At 40.3% G+C, this 20,737-nt stretch overlaps 2 protein-coding genes across 2 annotated transcripts in view; one reads left to right on the top strand and one right to left on the bottom strand.

The window, feature by feature from the left end:
• pde3b (phosphodiesterase 3B) overlaps nt 1-6,824 on the bottom strand; it is a 38,966-nt gene extending 32,142 nt beyond the window's left edge. Inside the window, exon 1 of the mRNA XM_068730446.1 lies at nt 5,825-6,824. Coding sequence (XP_068586547.1) covers nt 5,825-6,712 — 888 coding nt within the window. The 5' untranslated portion in view covers nt 6,713-6,824. The remainder of the gene's footprint in view (nt 1-5,824) is intronic.
• A 3,282-nt stretch (nt 6,825-10,106) lies between these two features.
• On the top strand, nt 10,107-18,978 carry copb1 (COPI coat complex subunit beta 1). The gene is made up of 22 exons (XM_068730763.1): nt 10,107-10,231; nt 12,158-12,299; nt 12,599-12,828; nt 12,988-13,157; nt 13,274-13,388; nt 13,500-13,592; nt 13,704-13,841; nt 13,955-14,074; nt 14,362-14,469; nt 14,581-14,727; nt 14,850-14,995; nt 15,502-15,598; nt 15,690-15,850; nt 15,963-16,083; nt 16,177-16,404; nt 16,822-17,001; nt 17,169-17,313; nt 17,449-17,568; nt 17,670-17,815; nt 18,041-18,130; nt 18,314-18,469; nt 18,706-18,978. Exons 2-22 carry the CDS (start codon nt 12,209-12,211, stop codon nt 18,763-18,765), a joined length of 2,862 nt encoding a protein of 953 aa, XP_068586864.1. The 5' UTR covers nt 10,107-10,231; nt 12,158-12,208; the 3' UTR covers nt 18,766-18,978.
• Nucleotides 18,979-20,737: the final 1,759 nt, after the last annotated feature.

Below are 20,737 nucleotides of genomic sequence, written 5' to 3'. Positions count from 1 at the left end.
TAAAAGAAAAATCTACAATTAAATTTGACCCAATTTACTTGGTCTGTACTTCTATAATACTGATGGAGGATTTATTCATTAGATGTGAACATTACATTACTAGTTCAATGCACTCACACCAATGAGCCGATAGTGACGGCATTAAATTGCTGTATGCATTCAGCCAAAAATGTCAAATTATAAAATAGGGAAAAGCAATATTGTGAAATACTCAGAAAGCCTTTAGCTTTGTCGGATTTCTGGATGAATAAGCAGAGTGGGGTTTTTTTCGGTGGCAACTTTTTCCTCCTAAAGACTCTTTCTATTGCACACCGTCGCAAGACAGACAATTTTCTCCCTTTCTCATCACTGCTGGAGGCAGACACTATATTCTACAGGACGATTAATAAGACTTGGCATTTTTTTTCCCTTCTTCTTTGCAATCACCCTGCGGTACGTCACTGGGTTGTGACGTCAATGTTATATCATTCCACATGGCTTTACAGCAAGCGAACGTGACAGCTGAGAGCTGCTCTGCGTTTTCACTGCTCTCCCTTCCAACCTTTCTCTCTGCAGCCTGCGTCTCTGCTCTTGTCTGGATGGGGGGTTAGTTAAGTGTATTATTTACCCCTGCCTGCCCCCGTGGAGTGGGTAAGGAACCACACAAAAAGGAGGGCCTTCTCCCAGAATTGTACATTACGCTGCCAGCACTCACTCATGGAATATAAGCTTTTAGATTTCTGCTGTGAAAGCCCAAATACAATAATCCTACTTAAAAAAAAAATATGATCTCCACTTTATCTACTTCATCTCAAAAAAATAACTGGGTCTCAGAGACACTTGCCGACATCATTTGTGGGAGGAACAAGCTGCCATTCAGGTTGGATGACATAATCATTGTTTTGGCTTTTGGATTTGAAAAGAATGATTCCTAGGACCCAAATATGCAGCAAAGAATTTGAGAAAAATGTTCTCAAATTGTGGGTCTTAATTTGTGACCTGTGTGACACAATTGACTGATTTATTTGGGTCTCCTATTGAAGAATAATTTAGCACAATACAGTAGAGCTTGTTAATGCAATAAATCTAGGACTCAGTGTGCCTAACCCCTGGCACTTGCAGCCAATCCATAAAGCTTTGGTTGTGCAAGAGGTTTAGAGTTACTGTGCCAAAAAACATATCCGAGACTTGAAATGATCAGAGCAAAAACAAACATTACTTGAAGCTGGAAAAGACTAAATGAGACAACTAACTGTTTTCATGTGTTAATCATGTCTGCACCTTTTAGAGACAGAAACCTTTGTCCCGTTTCAGGATTTCTAAATGAGCAGTCTAAACTATGAAGGGTTTTCCTTTTTAGTCGGTCTGACACATTTAAGGATCGCACCTCCAATCAAGGGACGTGCTCATCGACAGAGACCGTCACCGAACTCTAAGGCAACGCTGCGTATGAGCAAAGAGAACTGGGAGGTTGACCTTTAAGAAAAATAGAGCCATCTTTTGACTCATCATAAAGTGGCCATAACATGACATTAAAATCAATACATCTGTAAATCCTAAGCACTTATTCTCATTTTTTGTTTGAACTTTTGGTTCACTTCGAATAGCACAATTGTACTTAGAATATGCAAATGACAAAGTATTTTATCAAAGATGATGCTGTCAAAAGATGCTCTTAAAGCCACGGTGCCGGCATCAAAGAAAACATTACTGTATGAGTCACTGATAGACCACGCTACTGTTAAAATAACTCTATAGCTTGCATTAGTAAAAAAAAAAGAAATTACAGTAATTCAAAAATAATATTGGCAAAAAACTAATGCTTTCAAATACTAAGAAATATTGCTCGATTGGCTTCTGCGAATCTAACAACGTCCTACTTACATCATCTTGATGTTAAAAAATATCTAAAGAATATGTTGAAACTGTAAATAGTTTGGTGAAATTTGTGCCACCAGACAGCTGAACTTAGGTGATCAATGAAGCTACAGTCGGTCGGTATTGGCTGTCACATGTAACAATCATTTGTAAAGTCAGCCTTTTCAAATGTAACTGTTGAAAAACAAACTGGCTATGGAAGCCTTGATGGGCTGGAGAGAAACATATTTTTGTAGATCAAATATGTGCTTGTCAGTACCGTGTCCACTACCTATTTAACTCTGTATGTTTTTCTGTCATTTAGTTTTAAGCAAAACTTCTAGTTTTACAAAGAACTGTCACAATTTCGGCCTAATCATAAAAGAGATGTTGATAACTTTTATTGCTTCGTCTTGTTGCAATACACATTTACCAACTGTGACTTAACGTCTGCTGTTGTAATACCAAACGATAACTTTAGGTGGCCCATTAAAGCTTTCTATTTGCAATTACTTCTGGAGGGTGAAGCAAATGTTGGGACAAAACATCAGAAACCTTGAATGTCTAAAACAATATTCACACCTGTGTGTCCGCCATTTGAACTCGCAGATCGGATTTACGGATTATTTTTTTAAAAAGGGACAGACCCATAAACTATTGTCTGACATTCTTGTATTTTTAGGTGCAAGTGTCACTCAGGTATTACGGCTTCATAATATTCTGTTGCAGCTCTTTAAATCCCTCATGCGCATGACTAGTGACAAGCTGGACTTAAACTCTGGCCCTGCTGTCTCTCAGGCCATTGGGTCAGAAGCAGCACTTTCAGTCTGAATATTCATGATGGTGTCCACTTGCAAAAAGTCTACACTCACATTAATGGAGTGTTTGTGAAGAACACATCAAGATAGTTTATACATGAATAGAAAATGTCTCACAGTAATAAAGTAATTACTGCAAATATCTTCAAATGTTTGTATTAATAAACAAGAAGTGTGATATGAAATTAACAGATGCAGTGGAGGCAATAAAACCTAATGTAAATGTTGCCATTATGTTCTATATTAGGACTCAGAGCACACTGCCTGCTTATTTACCACAATACAAAATAAAGTCATGTTTAAAAGTTGTTTTGGTCGTGGGTTTAACTCCTGGTTAGGACCTTTCCACCAGACAAAGTGCTGTTGCTGTGGTTACCTGCAGTAAAACATAATGCACATGACTGAAGGGTGATGGTTAAACTGTTCACAGTAGATTTGGTTGAGGTGTCCTGCTATGCGATTTTAAGAAGCCCCTGGCAGTAAACCGTAGCCATTTTCGTAATATCTAGTTTTGAAACTTTGTTTCAGGAGTTAGTTCCCACATTTGTGTCTCCGGACCAAAACATCTTCACTTTCATCTTGTATAGAGAAAACTCTATACAACCATTTTTCTGAGGTGATGATGAACATGCTGTGCATAAAACCATGTGTTGCTGCTAACACCCCCCCCCCCCCCCCCCTTCGCAACTGAAAGACAAAAAACAAAGAACCTCACAGATGGAGGGGGGGGGTCTGATGTGCAGAATGTGTGTGAAGATGTAGAACACGTTTGACATCACCAGTGAACCCTGAGTGACTCCTTTCGAGGTCTGTCTTTGTGCCTCTTTTTGCCGGCCTCTGACGCAGAAGCGGTCTCATTAAGTTATATCACAAAAGATAATTTATTACGCTCAGTTTACCGTTCTTCTTCACTGACTAGATTACCAGATTATCAAACCCGGGAAAGAAAAGCTCGGTGCCAGTAGCAACAATTCAAAACAAGATCCAAGAGCATCAACACTCGCTCTTACCTACAATAATGGGCGACGCCGCTAACGTCGTAGGGCCGTCCCCATTAAGTGAGATCTATCCCAGCATGCAGTGGGCACAACACCTCAGACAGGTTGCCAGTAAGCTGCATCAAAAGGATGACACCTACAGACAGACAGACAGACACACTCACCCAAACATTCACAACTTTGACATTAGGGTTTACTGGCAGAGAGGCTGTCAAAAACATTCTAAGAACAGCATGGTGACGCAGGCCATAACATAGGATTGCAATCTTATTTCTCTTTTTTTCTCAATATAATTTGTGATGCATGTCAGATATTCAATTGATAATAACCTCTTAACCACTACTTTTGCACAACATTATTTTTGTTGTTATTGTTTTTGTCGTCACACATTTCCAAATGTCTGACTACAGTGTACATTTATGGGATTTTTTTTGGAGCAGGCAAACAACAAGGTAACTGAAGCAGACAATGTAGCAATTTAAAGAAAGGATTACCAATTAAAAACAACATGGTTTGTTTGGTCAAAAACAAAAAACAATGTCCTGTTTCAACTTTCAACGTTTCAACTGACAGTGATAAGGTTGGCACTTTAAGTGTGCCGCATGCTGCACATATCTAAAGAAGCTGTTGGTCTTACTCAGTTTCAAGTTTTGGATTCCCAGGCGCTGAATATGTCAACACTGTACTACAACGACGTCAACTGAGTGAAACATAAATGTGGAATGGGAACCCTCTTGTTTTTAATGATGCACAATGTTTCCTTAGTTGTTTACAATCACAAATCTTCTGCAAACAACTTGGATCAACATATTGTGGTTTCAAAAACACCTCATCTTAGGTTCAAGTCAATAACTTTCTCTTCCAAATGAAAAGGTTGGCAAATGTTGGAGCTGAGACCCTCATTGTGAAAACTTACTTTAAGAAAAAAGATAGAGCAGCCTCCATCTATATACTGTTTACTTTTAGCTCATTTTCAGTTAAATAAAAGTGTAAATATGTAATAACAGAACAATGATTCATAGGACAAAGCAAAAGGTGAAATTATGTTTGTATGTTTGTCTTGAATGATCCAACCTGTTTTTCTGTTTCAGTCTTCATGCACTGAGGCCTAACTCAATGTGACTACTAGTCTGCAACTGCTGGAAATAGAACCACCGAGACAAAGTGATGGATATACATTTTTAGTTCTCTTATCATTTCTCACAAAGCGTGGACACAAAAACAATGTGTGTGAGCTGACGGCTTGGCATCCACTAAAGAAATGCATGTTGTTGTTGTTTTTTTAAATGCTGACAATAATGTTGGCATTTATTTACACACAAATTAAGTCAGAAACTTGCAGCAGCAGTTTTGTGTCCACTACGTATTGGATGCAACACGATAGTCTTAATTGAGAATGGACATCACTCGATATCGGTGTATTGGTTTACAAAACTAATGCAAAGTAGAAGGGAGCACCATTTTGCGGTGGACCTGTAATCAGACTGTATACAGCTCGTGTACACAAGCAAACAAGAAGATGAAGGAATACCCGCTGAGTGTGGACGTACACACTGAATCACCCCTGCGTGAGCTCGCCATCATCTGGTTTTGTTGACTGCTCCAGTCAGGTGGGACCGTAGGCCACATCCCTTGCTATGCTGCTGGCTGTGTTGTTATTCTGTCAGCCTCATGTAGGCGATTATCTGGCATATAAACTTTTAAAAGAAAATATTCCTCACAAAAATACATATATGCTCAAAACGATGGATGCTATGAAGTGATGTAGACAAGAAGATTGCACACAATAGGATGCTGAATGTTAATTATAAGTATCCATAGGCTGTAAAAGACACTTTTTTAAATAATTGGCTGAAATGCAAAGCCCTTGCTTGGCATTTAGAGCACATGTAATAACACTGCAAAACACGTTAGTTTATCTGCTACCTGGAACAGTATACAACGTTCTGTTTTACCCGAAGACTTTAACACAAATGCACCTATTGCAAATCTAATTATTTGGTTAAACGTTTATTTTTTTCTGTAGTTTGATTTACTTTGAGGGTGAATGACACGAGGTTGTGCGTTTCCCTCCTCTGATGCACATGTGTGTCTGTGTAGCTGTGGATGATGGGGGGGGGGGGCTATTTGTGAACAACAACAACAGACGTGGTCCTGCAGGGGAATACATACCTGTTCTCTGGATATACAGGGCAACGAAGGTCTGCGGGGCATTTTACAACTGCCATAATAGCTGGTCGACGTTTCCCCGAGTGAGACGCAACTGGACCTTCTCCTAGGTCTGATCACCGGGACCTTTTCCTCCGCGGAGGAAACCCCACTCGGTGCTTCCCTCGACGGGTAGTAACGGTCAAAACAGAGCCCCAGCAGGGAGCCCGAGACCCCGGCGAAGCAGGCGAAGAGCGGTCTGATGAGTGCGGGCAGACCGCTCAAACTTGTGAAAGAAACGAGCCACACAACGCTGGCAAAAACCAGTATGAGGACACTGTGTTTGAGTTTCAGAGTGGGGATCAGGGTGAGCAGACCCACACATCCCAACACGAATAACAACCTGCCCACCATTTGCATCTGGTGTTGGTCCTCTCCCCATTGCAAAAACCGCAAAACCAAAAAATCCCCGAGGTAACACGATGCTGGCAGTGACACGAGCCAACATTTACCGCTCTCCCTCTTTTTCCTCCGCAGGTAAAACGTTAGAAAGAAGAAAGCACATCCTATGCTGAATAAGGGACTGATGGACTGGGAGAAGCCCGACAAAAAAGTCCGCAAATCCCAAAGCGAGTCACTTTGCAAGCTTCTAGAAATGAGGAAAGAAACCGCGAGGGCTACGAACGCGCCGACGTAGAGGGCAGAGACCTTTAACAGTTTTGAATTAAGAATGTCTTCGTTGCAAAACCTGCACACGTTAAACAAAAACCCCCTCGGATGGTCCTGTTTGAGAGGGGTGACGCAGCTCTTCACATAGCCGTTCCTGAAGCCCTCTGAGCTGTTTACACTTCCAGCTCCGTCGTGGTGCCTTGTTTTACTGTGCAAAAGCTCTCCTTCCTCCCGTGCAGCCATGGCTCGACTGTGGCTCCTCGTATTCCACGCAAAAAGTCCCCCTCTTCCAATATTCACGCCGTGTTAACGCTGAACTACATGACAGCGAATGCACTCCATGGTCACTCAAACGTGCTCCAGCACTTGGACTAAAGAAAGAAGGTGAGATGTTGTTTTTACCGAAAAGGGGCTCTCTGTCGCCACCTAGAGGCCACAACTTAGACCGACCGAGGCTTTGTACTGTGGAGCGTTCAATTAATCCTGGGCGGCATCATTATTATAACGTAATCAATATACTCAGGGGTTGCTGTTAAAGACCAAACTTTAAAAAGTGTTCTCATTTAAAGAATAAAGAAAACACCACGGGTACTTTTCAATAGTTTCACTCCCCTATCCCAGTTTATTAACGGTTTCAGATATTCCTTATGTGTAGGAAACACTTGATTTGAAATGTGTTTTTAGACCCGATGTAATCTCTACATAATTTTAATATCACTTGTTCGAAATAGACATGTATCTTCAACTTTATTTTCAGACACATGAGTCCATATAAAAAAAGAAAAACAAATACATAAATTAATGAAGAAATTAATTTAGCCGAATGTTACAATTTTGAATGCTTCTCACGACTCAAGTTCTCGCCTATAATTTGAATTGGCTTGGCCATAGTCTATTTAAATTGTATAACTAAAGTAATAGTCAACAGTCATAAAAATAATTGGTCTTTTGGTCAGTGTCGCCACGCTGCATCAAGTTGCTCTGGGATCGTTTGCTTCGCCTGGTTCGCTTAGTTGAATGTCGATCACACTGATCAGAAAAACAATGTAACCGGTGTTAACTGTTGAGTAGTGGTCAGATAGCTGACGTTTAATTATGTAGTTTAACATAGTTTCCAAATTCAAATTAATGTTCATGTTAAAAAAAAAGCCACACCTGCATGCTATCGGCTATAGCTAGCTAACGCTAAATACATTAAGGCTTTCCACAAACGTAGGCTAACCATCTTGTTGACATCCTAAACTTAGAAGAACATTCTGTTAACATGATAGACAACAAGATTCGATTGACTGAATTGAGAATAAGTATGTCCACATGTGAACTGACTTAATCAAACAAGTTCTCACCCTAAAACGAAAGACCTGTCCCTTATGTCACGTAACGTCCTGTCATTTTTATATTGTCCAGGTCATATAGACTTAAACAAAACACAACCGCAGAGTGATTACAGACTGACTAATCTTAGAGCTGACACAAACAGTTTGTAGCCATTTTTCACAGCAGAAAGTTTGTAATGTCACAACAGGACCGGGTGTTAACGATGATGACTGCATGCCATTGCATTGAGCCGTTGAATAGAACAGGGCCGTCTTTAATGTAATTAGTTACACCTGTGTCTCTGCTGATAAGTCAACATATCTGCTGTGAAAAAAAAGGTCTATGGAAAGGCAAGGCAGTTTTATCAATAGCACATTTTAGTAAGGTAAAGATTAAAATGCATGCTGCAACGAATAATGGACAGAGGAATAAAGTACAAGAAAAGAAGAGAACAAAAAACAACAAAAGATAAGAGAAAGAACCCTGAACCCACCACGGGAAACTGACAAATCCTGCATCTATCCCACAAGAAAAAAAAACACAGACACAGACATACACACACACAAAGACATTTATACTGATAATGTATCAAGCTCAAGGAAATTAAAAAGTTTTAACTTTGCGTAGCTTGGGCCCAGTTGTCTTAGACTGTAAAAGACACTGTGACTGTACTATGTGTATTGCACATTTTCAGATTTTCAGATGTAGCTAGTTTGGATGTAATATAAAGATTCTATGAGCCCATGTTACTAAATGTGTGTCACATAGACTGTATATAAAGACATATCATCAAACATTTCTGAAAAGTAAAGATCTGATGACATTATTCTAAGCTTTACTCCCAGTCAATGTTTATACTGTTGGTTAAGTTTGTTGTCAGTGGGGTGAACAATGCTGCCTTTTAACACTGAACACACTTGTGTAAATTAAATATAAGCCCATGTGTGTCTTTGGCCTCTCCTTTTGTTCCGTAACCGGTCTGACGATGCTGTTTGGAAAGCTCAGGTTGGTCTCAACTCAATGCTTGTATTCTGTAAAACACCATGACAACATTTTTTATGTGTTAATATTCTATGAAATTGTTCACCAGTGTCCTTTTTATATATTTTTTCCTTTAATGAATCATTTTATTCCTTTCTGTAATCTGAATGACCTGGTACAATATGAACTTCGTGGCCTAAGAGAAACCATGCCCACAGAACAGGATATTTTTAACTAAGTTAAATGAGAATCCAATAAACAATAGTTTTGGTAGTAAGCATACAGAGTAGATAGCAGCTTGTGTTTTGCCATTGCTCTTTGTCTGACAAGGTTCTGTAGTGTAATGTAAACAAGTACTTTGCTCTTGACTCAAACCATAAACCCTCCTTATAATAAAAACTGCAATTTAAATATGTATGCCTATGTAAACACTTGTGGTGTTTGCAGCCATACAATACTGTTAAACCAATGAGTATTGTTTGTGTAGCAACAGCCTGATGCAGTTTAGTCCTCTGTGCCATAAAACTTCATAGGCCTCAAAAAACTATTCCACAGACAATACATTCATTATGATGAACATGTTTGTTTGTTTTGCACTGACAGTACTTATTCATAAGATTAATGAATTGCTGGTTTTGGTCTTTAAATGGGATTTGTTGATAGCAATATTAAATGATAACATAACTACACTTAATCACTTATTAACCTTTAAAATAAAAAAATCATTTGTCAAAACAATATTTCTGTGCTGTTTTATAAGGTTTGCTATAAAAACTCACTTTCAGTTTTGGAAGTGAAAACATATTGTTATATTTCTATCATGTTTGCTTAGGGCCTTTGGCCATGGATTGTTGCACTGCTGTCAATTTGTAGTTAAAGAGTGGAAGACGGTGACTTAATGAACGATTTTAAGAAATAAGGTTCATTCAAGTTTCCGTGCATTCACTGTTTCACTAAGACTAAGCTTCCACTAGAGGGTGCTGCATACCAATACTGAATACTTGGTAAGACATGATTGTACAACATTACAACATTGCATTTACTAGCTGTACAATGCTTTTGAAAGTATACTTTGTCTCTTTCTTAAAGTGTTTACAGTAAATACATGTTACAATAATCGCTATTCATTGTTTTGTTTTTTTATATGAAAGGGCAGTGAATTTATAATTGCTGTTTAGTGCTCAATTCATTATAGCATTTACTTAGTCTTAATTTAGCTTTATTGTGAAACGTCTTCAAAAACCATCCATCCATCATTGTTTCTCACGTCTGTGACGTTTGGGGTTAATTTTGCATTCGCGTTTGAGCCATCCGGCGCACGGTAGCAGTGATGTGGCTCAGAAAGTAATCTTCCACGTCAGTAGGAAGTAGTGGAGAGAGGGATCACCTGAGAATTTTTACAGATGTAATTATCCAAAACTGAGTGTCGAAGGCCACTTCGGAGGATAATAGTCGTACAATCAGGTAAGTTATGTTACTTAGTTTTAACTCACATAAGTGATGTTTCTTTTCTGACCCGTTGTAACTGCTAAGACAACTAGCTAACGTTACTGTCCTCCATTTCATTGCTAGCTTGGGCAAAAGCTAATCTGGCGTTCGCTAACGTTCGCTAGGTAGCAATTGATTTAATAGCCTAACTTAACGTAATCAATTGAATAGTCTACTAACTAGCCTCAATGATGTTTGCGTTTAATTTAGGGTTTTGCTCTACAACGTTTGATGCTAACGGGGGTAGCGCTGCTAACGCTGTAACAGCAGCTTCAGTGTTGTACGAGGGTGTTAATGCTGCGTGTCACACTTTATTAACTTCGGGAGTAATAACCTTCTTTGTAATAACATTGTTTCTTTATTGACAGCAGTCTGTTTTTTACAGACAAAAACAGCATAAAATGGATAAAAGATATTAGAAATTGTAAACATGACCTTTTGTTGTTCAACTATAACCTTAAATGTATGTATTCTGAGACAGCTCGGCAATAATTCAGCTCCTCCTTTTGTTATAGCTTGAACCGTGACACACTGTATGGCTGTCAAGAAAAGCAAGCGGCCATGTCACTTATGTCTCCTCATAATTTCAGAGTTGTATATTTTTCATATTACCAAATCCATTTGAGATTTGTTTTACATTTCCGAGAGTATTACAAAGACTTGTCTGTATTGTTTGGGTCCACAGGTAACGTTATTGGTAATATTTACCAATCAACTTACATTTCCAGTTAGTTGCTCTGAAGCTGGTGACTGTTACCCAAATATAATAGATGAGTGCTCCGTTGCCAGACTAAATGTTGTGGGGGCAGGTTGTTAACATCTCAATGCAGACAGTTTAAGTTTCATCTAATAACCTCGTTGACCATGCCTTTTATTATTAGGATATTTTCTCTGATGCGACACAGAGATAATCCAACTAATCAATGCAACATATGGGTTTTGTTAACAAAAATGTAGAGTAGTATAAAATAAATCCAACACGCAAGCCATTTATTAGATGCTTGTATTCAGGTGTTCATACCATCAAATATTTTGTTTAACTGGTTTAACCAGCTCCATTAAAACAATACGTTCTACACATGCAGTACACAAGCCTAATGTTTAAAACAATAGTCAGGTGCCTATAAATATTGAAACAGTGTTGCAGACGTTGTAGTAAAAAAATGAATTCCGACACCTGACTCATTGTGATTTGGGCTTTATTTTGGGTGGGTTCACCTGTTGCTGATGTTTTTCCTGAAAGCGTTTTACACGGATTACAGTCGTACACTGTTGCCTCTCAAACAAATGCCTCATCACTTTAAATAATTACTGTGTAGGAAACGAGAGTATAATGATTCACAACATTTTGTAGCTCACCTCCATCAGTTGTCCTGACCAAGGTTAGTGAGGGGCCGAAGCGTATCCCAGCATGCCTTGAGTCAGAGGCAGATAGTGCGGGACAAGTCCCAAGTCTACGACAGGGCGAACACCAATTTCCAATTTATGTGTTGTGCATTTCTTTGAGGGGACTCTGGACGGACACTGTTATGTTAGGCGACGGTACTAAATAAACAATGAGCTTGTGTGCTGTGAACTTGCAGTTTACCTCCAGTAAATAAGAAGTAGAATAAGAAATCATGCTTTGTAGACTCGATTAGCTCTGACATTTTTCCAGTAAAAGTAATCAATTTGATTGATACTTGGTTGACTGTTCTGCGTTTTAAAAAGCTCATAGAAGAAGAGTTGTTTGCCATGCTTTCTTTGGCTTCTCTTGTTTGTGTCCGTTGTTTATGCAGATTTATTTTAGTTTGTAGTTATATCCCACATTTGCTGCACTTATATTAATGTGTCTGGGTATATGTTTTCTGTGTTTTTTTTACTAAATCTACTCCTCTTCTGTTTCTCATTGGTATTTTCCAGTGAGCAGCATTCATTGGGATTCTTCTAAACGGACACAAGCCCAGCGGCAAAATGACAGCTGCAGAGAACGTTTGTTACACTCTGATCAATGTGTCGTCTGACTCAGAGCCCCCTTCTGAAGTCAGCCTCAAAGCTGATCTCGGTAACTATTCCTACTATTAACTTGCAAAGCTATCTTACATGCAGATGGGAGATATTCATTTCTAAATGTCTCCACCTCAATACAATGGAGGTGGTTGGAATTTAATTTGTGGTGCTCACAGTGTTGAAAAAATACTCGAAAAATAATGGATAATCCATAAACCTCACTGTCGCCAGTACTTCAGTAGAAATTACAAATCACAAATCACTTTATATTAAGTTTTAGATTAAGATCCATAAAAATCATAATGCATGCTTGAGGCCATGCCGATCAGATTTATAGTAATGTTTTTTCAACAGAAAAGGGGGAGATCAAGGCAAAGACTGAAGCCCTGAAGAAGGTCATCATCATGATCCTGAATGGTGAGAAGTTGCCAGGGCTGCTGATGACCATAATCCGCTTCGTGCTGCCACTTCAAGACCACACCATCAAAAAGCTGTTGCTGGTTTTCTGGGAGATTGTTCCCAAAACAACGCCAGATGGAAAACTGCTTCAGGAGATGATCCTGGTCTGTGACGCCTACAGGAAGGTAAGATTCATCGACTCAGTCTGTAGAGCTGTTTATTTCTAAATCAGGTGTTCCCTCCATCGTTATACACCATGTGTATCAGCAGTAACGGTGTGAAAACAAAATGAGGAGAGTTCTTTTCTTTTTTCAGCAATTGTGAAATCTTTCTCTGAATTCCAGGACCTGCAGCATCCCAACGAGTTCATCCGTGGCTCCACTCTGCGCTTCCTGTGCAAGCTGAAGGAGTCTGAGCTGCTCGAGCCTCTCATGCCGGCGATCCGGGCCTGTCTGGAGCACCGTCACAGTTATGTGCGCCGCAACGCCGTCCTGGCCATTTACACCATCTATAGGTACAAACTGTTTCATATTTGATGTTCAGTTGTCTTTCCACACGTACTGTATGTACACAGTTTGTACTCTGTTCATTAGGGAACAACAAACGGCTGATGATATTTACTTGTTTTAGGAACTTTGAACATCTCATCCCAGATGCCCCAGAGTTGATCCATGATTTTCTTGTCAATGAGAAAGATGCCAGCTGTAAGAGAAATGCTTTCATGATGCTGATTCATGCAGATCAGGTCCGTAGCATGTTGTCCTTTTCCTACTGTTTCTATTGTTGTGTGCCACTATGACCTACAGTATCTATCCCAAACTTACCTCGTGTCATTCAACGCATTCGCATCTTACAGGATCGAGCTCTGGATTACCTCAGCACATGCATTGACCAAGTTCACACTTTTGGCGACATTCTCCAGCTGGTCATTGTGGAGCTGATTTACAAAGTGAGTCGAGGCCTTTACTCGTCTAATATAAGCTTAGTAACACAACAGCATACTACCAGAGGAGCTGCTTTCGTGTCTGAACTCTTGCTGCTTTTATTCACTTTCTGCTAGGTTTGCCACGCTAACCCCTCTGAGCGCGCACGGTTTATCCGATGCATCTACAACCTGCTGCAGTCCTCCAGTCCGGCTGTTAAGTACGAGGCTGCTGGCACTCTTGTCACCCTCTCCAGTGCTCCCACAGCCGTTAAGGTACAGTGATCTTGTGTGTGCCATATACTGTATACATACGCTACTGATATTGTACTACACATGTCTTTGGTCTTGTACCTTCTCTTATGCGCTCTGTGTTTTTTGGACGTCAGGCTGCTGCCCAGTGCTACATTGATTTGATTATCAAGGAGAGCGACAACAATGTGAAGCTGATTGTTCTTGATCGTCTGATTGAACTGAAGGAGCACCCCACTCACGAGCGTGTACTCCAGGTACTGAATTATTGCTGTGGCTAATTGTTTGCTGCAATTAACAAATAGAATGTTGTGCCTTATAAACCTCAAAGACCATTGTTCTCTATCTCAAAAAGGTTATTATTAAAAACAAGATTAACCAAAATGTAGGCTCCCCTGAAAACAAAAACACTATTGACCTTCAAACATTTTAGCAGCAGTAGTATTTATGATGTTAGTCGTTTGAGTTTAACCATTTGCTGCACCTGCAGTGCATCACCTCCGTTAAGACCTAACGTGGTCGTCACTAATGCTTTGTTATCCAGGATCTAGTGATGGACATCCTGCGCGTTCTCAGCACTCCGGACTTGGAAGTCAGAAAGAAGACCCTGCAGCTGGCGCTGGACCTTGTTTCATCGCGCAATGTTGAAGAGGTCAGTGGCGTGCACAGTATATCCATGTTGTTGTTGATTTCACGTCCGAACGTGGACACTGGGGGGAACTGGAATATACTGTTAATAAAGTGGCATCTGTTTGTTTTCCAGTTGGTGATTGTTTTGAAGAAAGAAGTGATCAAGACAAACAATGTATCGGAACATGAAGACACGGATAAGTACAGGCAGCTGTTGGTGCGCACTCTCCACTCCTGCAGCGTGCGCTTCCCTGACATGGCGGCCAATGTCATACCTGTGGTGAGTTTCTTATTGAAATTTGTTATATTTCATCACTTTCTGAGAGAGACCCAATGGTGGTTTATACTGTACATGTGATAGGAATATAGTAAGGCGGTTCTTTGTGTTGATATGACTTACAGCTGATGGAGTTCCTAAGTGACACTAATGAGGCAGCTGCTGCTGATGTGCTGGAGTTTGTACGGGAGGCCATTCAGCGATTTGACACCTTGAGACCCCTCATCATCGAGAAGATGCTGGAAGTCTTTCACGCCATCAAAACTGTCAAGTAAGACTTTCTAAGCCCTTTGAGAGAAATATTATGCATCGTCTTAATTTATATCTCTCCTCCAATAGTTATAAAAAGCAGGTTCAATTTGGGTTAGCCCATGTGATTTATATAAAGTAAGTCAGGCAACGGTTAAGTATATATTTATATTTATTCATTCAGTCTTTACTAATGAGAAGTTAATACTCCTACTTAAACGATACCGCAAATGTGAGCTGATCTGTGAGGCAAAATAACACGTTACAGTAGTTCACCAGTTGTGTGTCCTCTCTGAAATGATGTGATAAATATCAACACAAGTAGATAGACAATTGAAAATACACAAAAAGGGTAAGTTTTGGTTTGCCGGTTACTTTAAGTGAGGAATGGAATTGGTCTGATTTTGGTCAATCTGGTCTAACAGTCATTTGTCAACTGTTCCATAGACTTGGCTGAGTTGTACATCAGTACAGGAGTATGTAGCATTGTGAATACTTGTGACTGTTGTCACCGTTGTCATGCTTCAGGATCTACAGGGGAGCGTTGTGGATCTTGGGAGAATACTGCAGCACCAAGGACGACATCCAGAGTGTGATGACAGAAGTGCGCAGGTCCTTGGGCGAGGTATGTTTGTCTACTGTTGTCAGAATTGAATGTAACACAAGCTTAACTGACAAAAATTTACATCTGACATATATCTCTCTCGTGTGGACAGATCCCAATTGTAGAAAATGAGATAAAGAAAGAGACGGGAGAGGTGAAATCAGAGGATGAAGTAAGTGCGGCTCCAGCCCAGAAGCTGGTGACAGAGATGGGAACCTATGTGACACAGAGTGCCCTCAGCTCCTCCAGGCCTTCAAAGAAAGACGAGGATCGGTAAAAACTGCAAAACTTTTTTTTAATTTTTTGGGTGGGGGTATTGTTATTTGGCTGTAATATTCAGTTGATTGAGTTTGGTCATCAATAAACACTGATTTTGTTGTTGCAGACCTCCACTCAGAGGCTTCCTGATGGATGGAGACTTCTATGTGGCAGCTTCCTTGGCCACCACACTGACCAAAGTGGCCTTGCGCTACGTTGCTATAGTTCAAGACAAAAAGAAACAAAATGTAAGTTGTCCTCTCTTCACTGACACCTTTTGTAAAAACCGCTAAAGCAACTGCCTGTCCCTCTAATCCCTGCTGTGTTGCTGTCCCTCTCAGTCCTTTGTTGCGGAGGCCATGCTGATCATGGTCACTGTGCTGCACCTGGGCAAGTCCTCTCTGCCCAAGAAGCCAATTACAGACGATGACGTGGACCGCATCTCGCTGTGCCTCAAGGTTCTGTCCGAGTGCTCGCCACTTATGAATGACATTTTCAACAAGGAGTGCCGCAGATCCCTGTCACATATGCTGACTGTCAGACTGGAGGAAGAGAAGCTGTCACAGAAGGTAATCACAGTTGTCTCAGAGGGCTGAACTTAATATTTCTCCTCTTGACTGATGGGCACAGCTGGAGCATCACCACAAGTAGAGGAAGTGAACACATGTTTTGTGTTAATTGAATAGTTTGGACCCAGCTTTCGTTTATCACTATTGAAAGTGTGTAGAACATGTGATAACTGTGTAGATGGAATGTTTTTAAGAATGTAAGCAACAATAATACATGAGGGCCCTGATTCAGAAAAACATTGTCACTGTCACTATAATATTTGTCTTCATTCTGCACAAAATGTTACTTTATTTTATTTATTTCTTTTACCCTTTTGTTTTTAAGGTATATAAGGTGTTTGGACTCCGCTGTGAGCTACTCGTAGGCTGGATTAGCCCCCAAAAAATAACCATATACGTTTCTTATTCTGGCCACAGAAAGAGTCTGAGAAACGCAACGTCACAGTGCAGGCAGACGACCCGATCTCCTTCATGCAGCTGACAGCCAAAAACGAGATGACATCTAAGGAGGACCAGTTCCAGCTCAGTCTGCTGGCTGCTATGGGCAACACTCAGAGGAAGGAGGCTGCTGATCCCCTCGCTTCAAAACTCAACAAGGTACACCACAAGCCCCGCAAGAGAACTGAGAGTTACATTGAGAACAGCACTACTCCTTTGTAGAAAGGAAATCGCCAAAAAAACCCTCTTAATCGCTTACTGTGAGGAAATGTAATTTAGTTATAATATAATTGATAATTATATGTAATTAATTTTGTCCTTTCTAGGTGACCCAGCTGACGGGCTTCTCAGACCCAGTGTATGCTGAAGCCTATGTTCATGTCAACCAGTATGACATCGTGTTGGACGTGCTAGTGGTCAACCAAACCAGTGATACTCTCCAGAACTGCACTCTTGAGCTGGCCACTTTAGGTTAGTCTGGTTTATTGTCCACCTCACTCCACAAATGTACAGGTTCTCTTCTCTATTAATGCTTATCCAAGCCAATCCCATTGTGTTGCTACATAGCGCTGTGTATGCATTTCACTAAATGTTTCCATCACACAGGTGACCTCAAGTTGGTTGAGAAGCCTTCACCTCTAACTCTGGCTCCTCACGATTTTGCTAACATCAAGGCCAACGTCAAGGTGGCTTCTACAGAGAATGGCATTATATTTGGCAACATTGGTAAGATGATGATTTTGTGTCCGTTTACCATCACAATTCAACTTGTTTGTTTCTCTGCCTGTGGGCACTGGATGTTTTCTTATTTGTTTCTGTCTTTCCAGTCTACGATGTGTCGGGAGCTGCTAGCGACAGAAACTGCGTCGTCCTCAGTGACATCCACATTGACATCATGGACTACATCCAGCCGGCTTCTTGCACCGATGCAGAATTCAGACAGATGTGGGCAGAGTTTGAGTGGGAAAACAAGGTAAGCATTTGCATTCCACAGAAACAAACTGGCTTCACAAAAATCACTTTGTTTTGCATCATGAATCAGATATTTTGTACAAGGTTTGTTGTTCTCTAGTTTTCTCTGCTTCCTATTTTTAAGGGGACACATTGATTTATATTCAAAACATCAATAGCATTACTTAGGAAAATGAAAACCTGTGAATGTTGAAGATTGTCTCTAAGAAGTCTTTCTGTGTCGTAGGTAACGGTGAACACCAACATCACTGACCTGAACGAGTACCTTCAGCATATCCTCAAGTCCACCAACATGAAGTGTCTGACTCCTGAGAAGGTTGGTATGAGACGTCACATACAGCAGAGCAAAGAAAGTCAATGGTGTTGTTGCATGTTGAGAGGAATCATAAGTGGCCTTTGTCAGTAATGTCTCGCCAAGCCCATCACATTAGATGAAGTGTGTCAATCCTATGCTGTTGTTTTACAATATTCTCAACTCTCTTTTTGTCTCGTGAACCAGGCACTGTCGGGCTTCTGCGGCTTCATGGCTGCCAACCTTTATGCTCGTTCTATCTTTGGAGAAGATGCCCTGGCTAATGTCAGCATCGAGAAGCCCATCCACCTGGGGCCTGACGCACCTGTCAACGGACACATACGCATTAGAGCCAAAAGTCAGGTGGGTCACAGCTGCTGCACCAGGAACACGTACTCATCTCTGAAGTAGTTTTTTTTTTGCTCAACTTGAGCAGTGCACCAAGTATAACATTCAATCGAATAACCTGTTAAAAGAATGGATAAGCAGAGTGAATATATGAAATGAGCTGTTACAGGTGATGTTGCACTGAAAGCTTTTTGCTCTTATCAGTAAGTATACAATGTGCTACAATAAATCCTCCCTCCTTCATTTCACAGGGGATGGCCTTGAGTCTCGGCGACAAGATCAACCTCTCCCAAAAAAAGTCTAATGTCTGAGATGACTCTGGTCCAACTGTAAAAGTCACCTGCTCTTCTCTTCTATCATCCATCTTTTCATCACAGATTAATAAGAACTCTACATGGTTAGTTGCTTCCGTGCCGTTTCTTTTATTATTTTTTTCTAACCTCACCGCTGTCTTTTCAGTCATTTTCTTTCCCTGTCCTGTTTAATTTTCAATAAACAAATGTATTAAAAGTGACAGAACTCTGCTCCATGCTTTATTCATTGGTTCATATCTAGATGTAGTAAATGAGAAGGTGTTTGGATGAATACTCCACTGTTGGAGGGCTTTTCTCCTGTAATGTTTTACTGTACATGAGGCATGATGGTAAATGTTTAGTGAGTGACTTTGAAGAAAATTGTCACTCAAAGGAGCTTGTGTCCCATAGTGAAGGGAGTCCAGCCTGCAGCTCCTGCTGTGTTCAGCCTCACTGCTCCGGGCTCCGATGCCTCGTGTGAAATCCAAATTGACAATGACATCATGAAGACTCCTACATGCATCCATATGCATGCCTTTCTTTTAACGGAGGATAATATATTGCAGTGATTTCACAGGTACCCTCAAAGCCATCTGCAGGTTTTACCCTGATAATGAGATGGAGATGGATTAGTGTTTGCAGAGAGTTACATATTGCACTTGCCGTCCTGTTTATAATTTATAAATTGAGGGATAACTCTGGGAATGTGCCAGATTAAAGGGTCATAACCCTGCTTACACATTTACAATATCTGTGAAATCTTTCACTCCAGGCGGTTAGATAAAGGCTGAAAGGTGGCTTTAAGGTCAGAACTTCATCTCTGAAGCTAAATAGTTGGCTGTGTGGCAGCACTGTCACAGCCAAGCTACTGCATACATTGTGCAGCCTTTTTGGATTTAAGGTTGTAAGGTTGTTACTCATGATTACAATCGCAGCTGAACTCCATAACCTAAAACCTGAGATTTAGCACCCTGTGTTTTTGTAATGATTCTTAATTGTTGTTGGCAGACGGTACTTCCCTCAACATAGATTAAAGTTACATTCTTAAGTTCCTCATATTTTGTATATGGATTCATACCGTTTCTGTGGAACAGTGGATTTATGGTGGCTTTATTTTGGATCAAGGCCAATGTCAAAGAAGCGTCTGCTTTTCCTCCTACGGTGTTTGTGTAATATTGTATTTATTTTAGACACTTGCAGGTTGACTGTTATGTCTATTCTGCATTTTTATTACAAGAACTTGCTGCAGCAAAGCTTTCTATTCTGTCAACCAGCTCAGTGCTTTAAGCACACATAGGTGACGCTAGATGGCGCCACATGTGTCAAAGCAGACACTGTGTTGGTATTTTGCACAGTGTAATCCTGTAGTAATATCTGTCACAACATGGCATATAATTGACATGTTGACATAATACAAGTCATGCTTGTACTGAAGTAAAGCCATGTCAGATAAACTGACTTAAGTCAGCACTTCAGGAGCAGTGACATTTTCAGTGACAGAAAATCCGACTCCATCACTTTTATTTTCATCTTTGTGATAAATTATCATGACACCACTTCAAAGTGCAATATAAACATCAGCATGTCGAGCTCCTGTAGATTATTAAAATAAAGCCTCATACCTTTATGATGGGGACTTGTAATTTAGAATTCTTTATAAGGCCTGTTGCTATACTTTTATTGCATGATTTACCTTTTTTTTAACCTAGTATCTGCATTCTAAAAAGTGTCTCAGTTACATGATGGGAAACTTCTACTTGTACGAACCAGAGTTTTGATAATGCAAGGCTAGTAATTTGTACATATATGCTCCTGCTTTGGTTTGCATTTGTGTGTAGGAGACACTAGAAGTAGTCCACAGTAAACACGTGCATTCTTGGTTTACAGTATAGTGAAAATTAAGTTTATATTAGCCTACTACCTGTTTGCATTAAGATGATAGCTGCAGTGCACCTTTACCGTAATTGGTTGCACTTGCAGTCGGCTGAAC

The sequence above is a fragment of the Cebidichthys violaceus genome, unplaced genomic scaffold, assembly GCF_023349555.1.
Source record: "Cebidichthys violaceus isolate CVI_PGR_0920_01 unplaced genomic scaffold, fCebVio1.0.p SCAF_5, whole genome shotgun sequence".
NCBI classification, from domain to species: Eukaryota; Metazoa; Chordata; class Actinopteri; order Perciformes; family Stichaeidae; genus Cebidichthys; species Cebidichthys violaceus.
Note: the sequence above shows the minus strand (reverse complement) of the source record. Positions and strands in the feature narration are given on the sequence as shown.

Excerpts from the sequence above, each read along its gene's own strand:
- copb1 (XM_068730763.1), top strand. The coding sequence starts at position 12,209 with ATGACAGCTGCAGAGAACGTTTGTTACACTCTGATCAATGTGTCGTCT. Across the intron at positions 13,158-13,273 it reads GCCATTTACACCATCTATAG|GAACTTTGAACATCTCATCC; the intron begins GTACAAACTGTT and ends TACTTGTTTTAG. Across the intron at positions 13,593-13,703 it reads TTGTGGAGCTGATTTACAAA|GTTTGCCACGCTAACCCCTC; the intron begins GTGAGTCGAGGC and ends ACTTTCTGCTAG.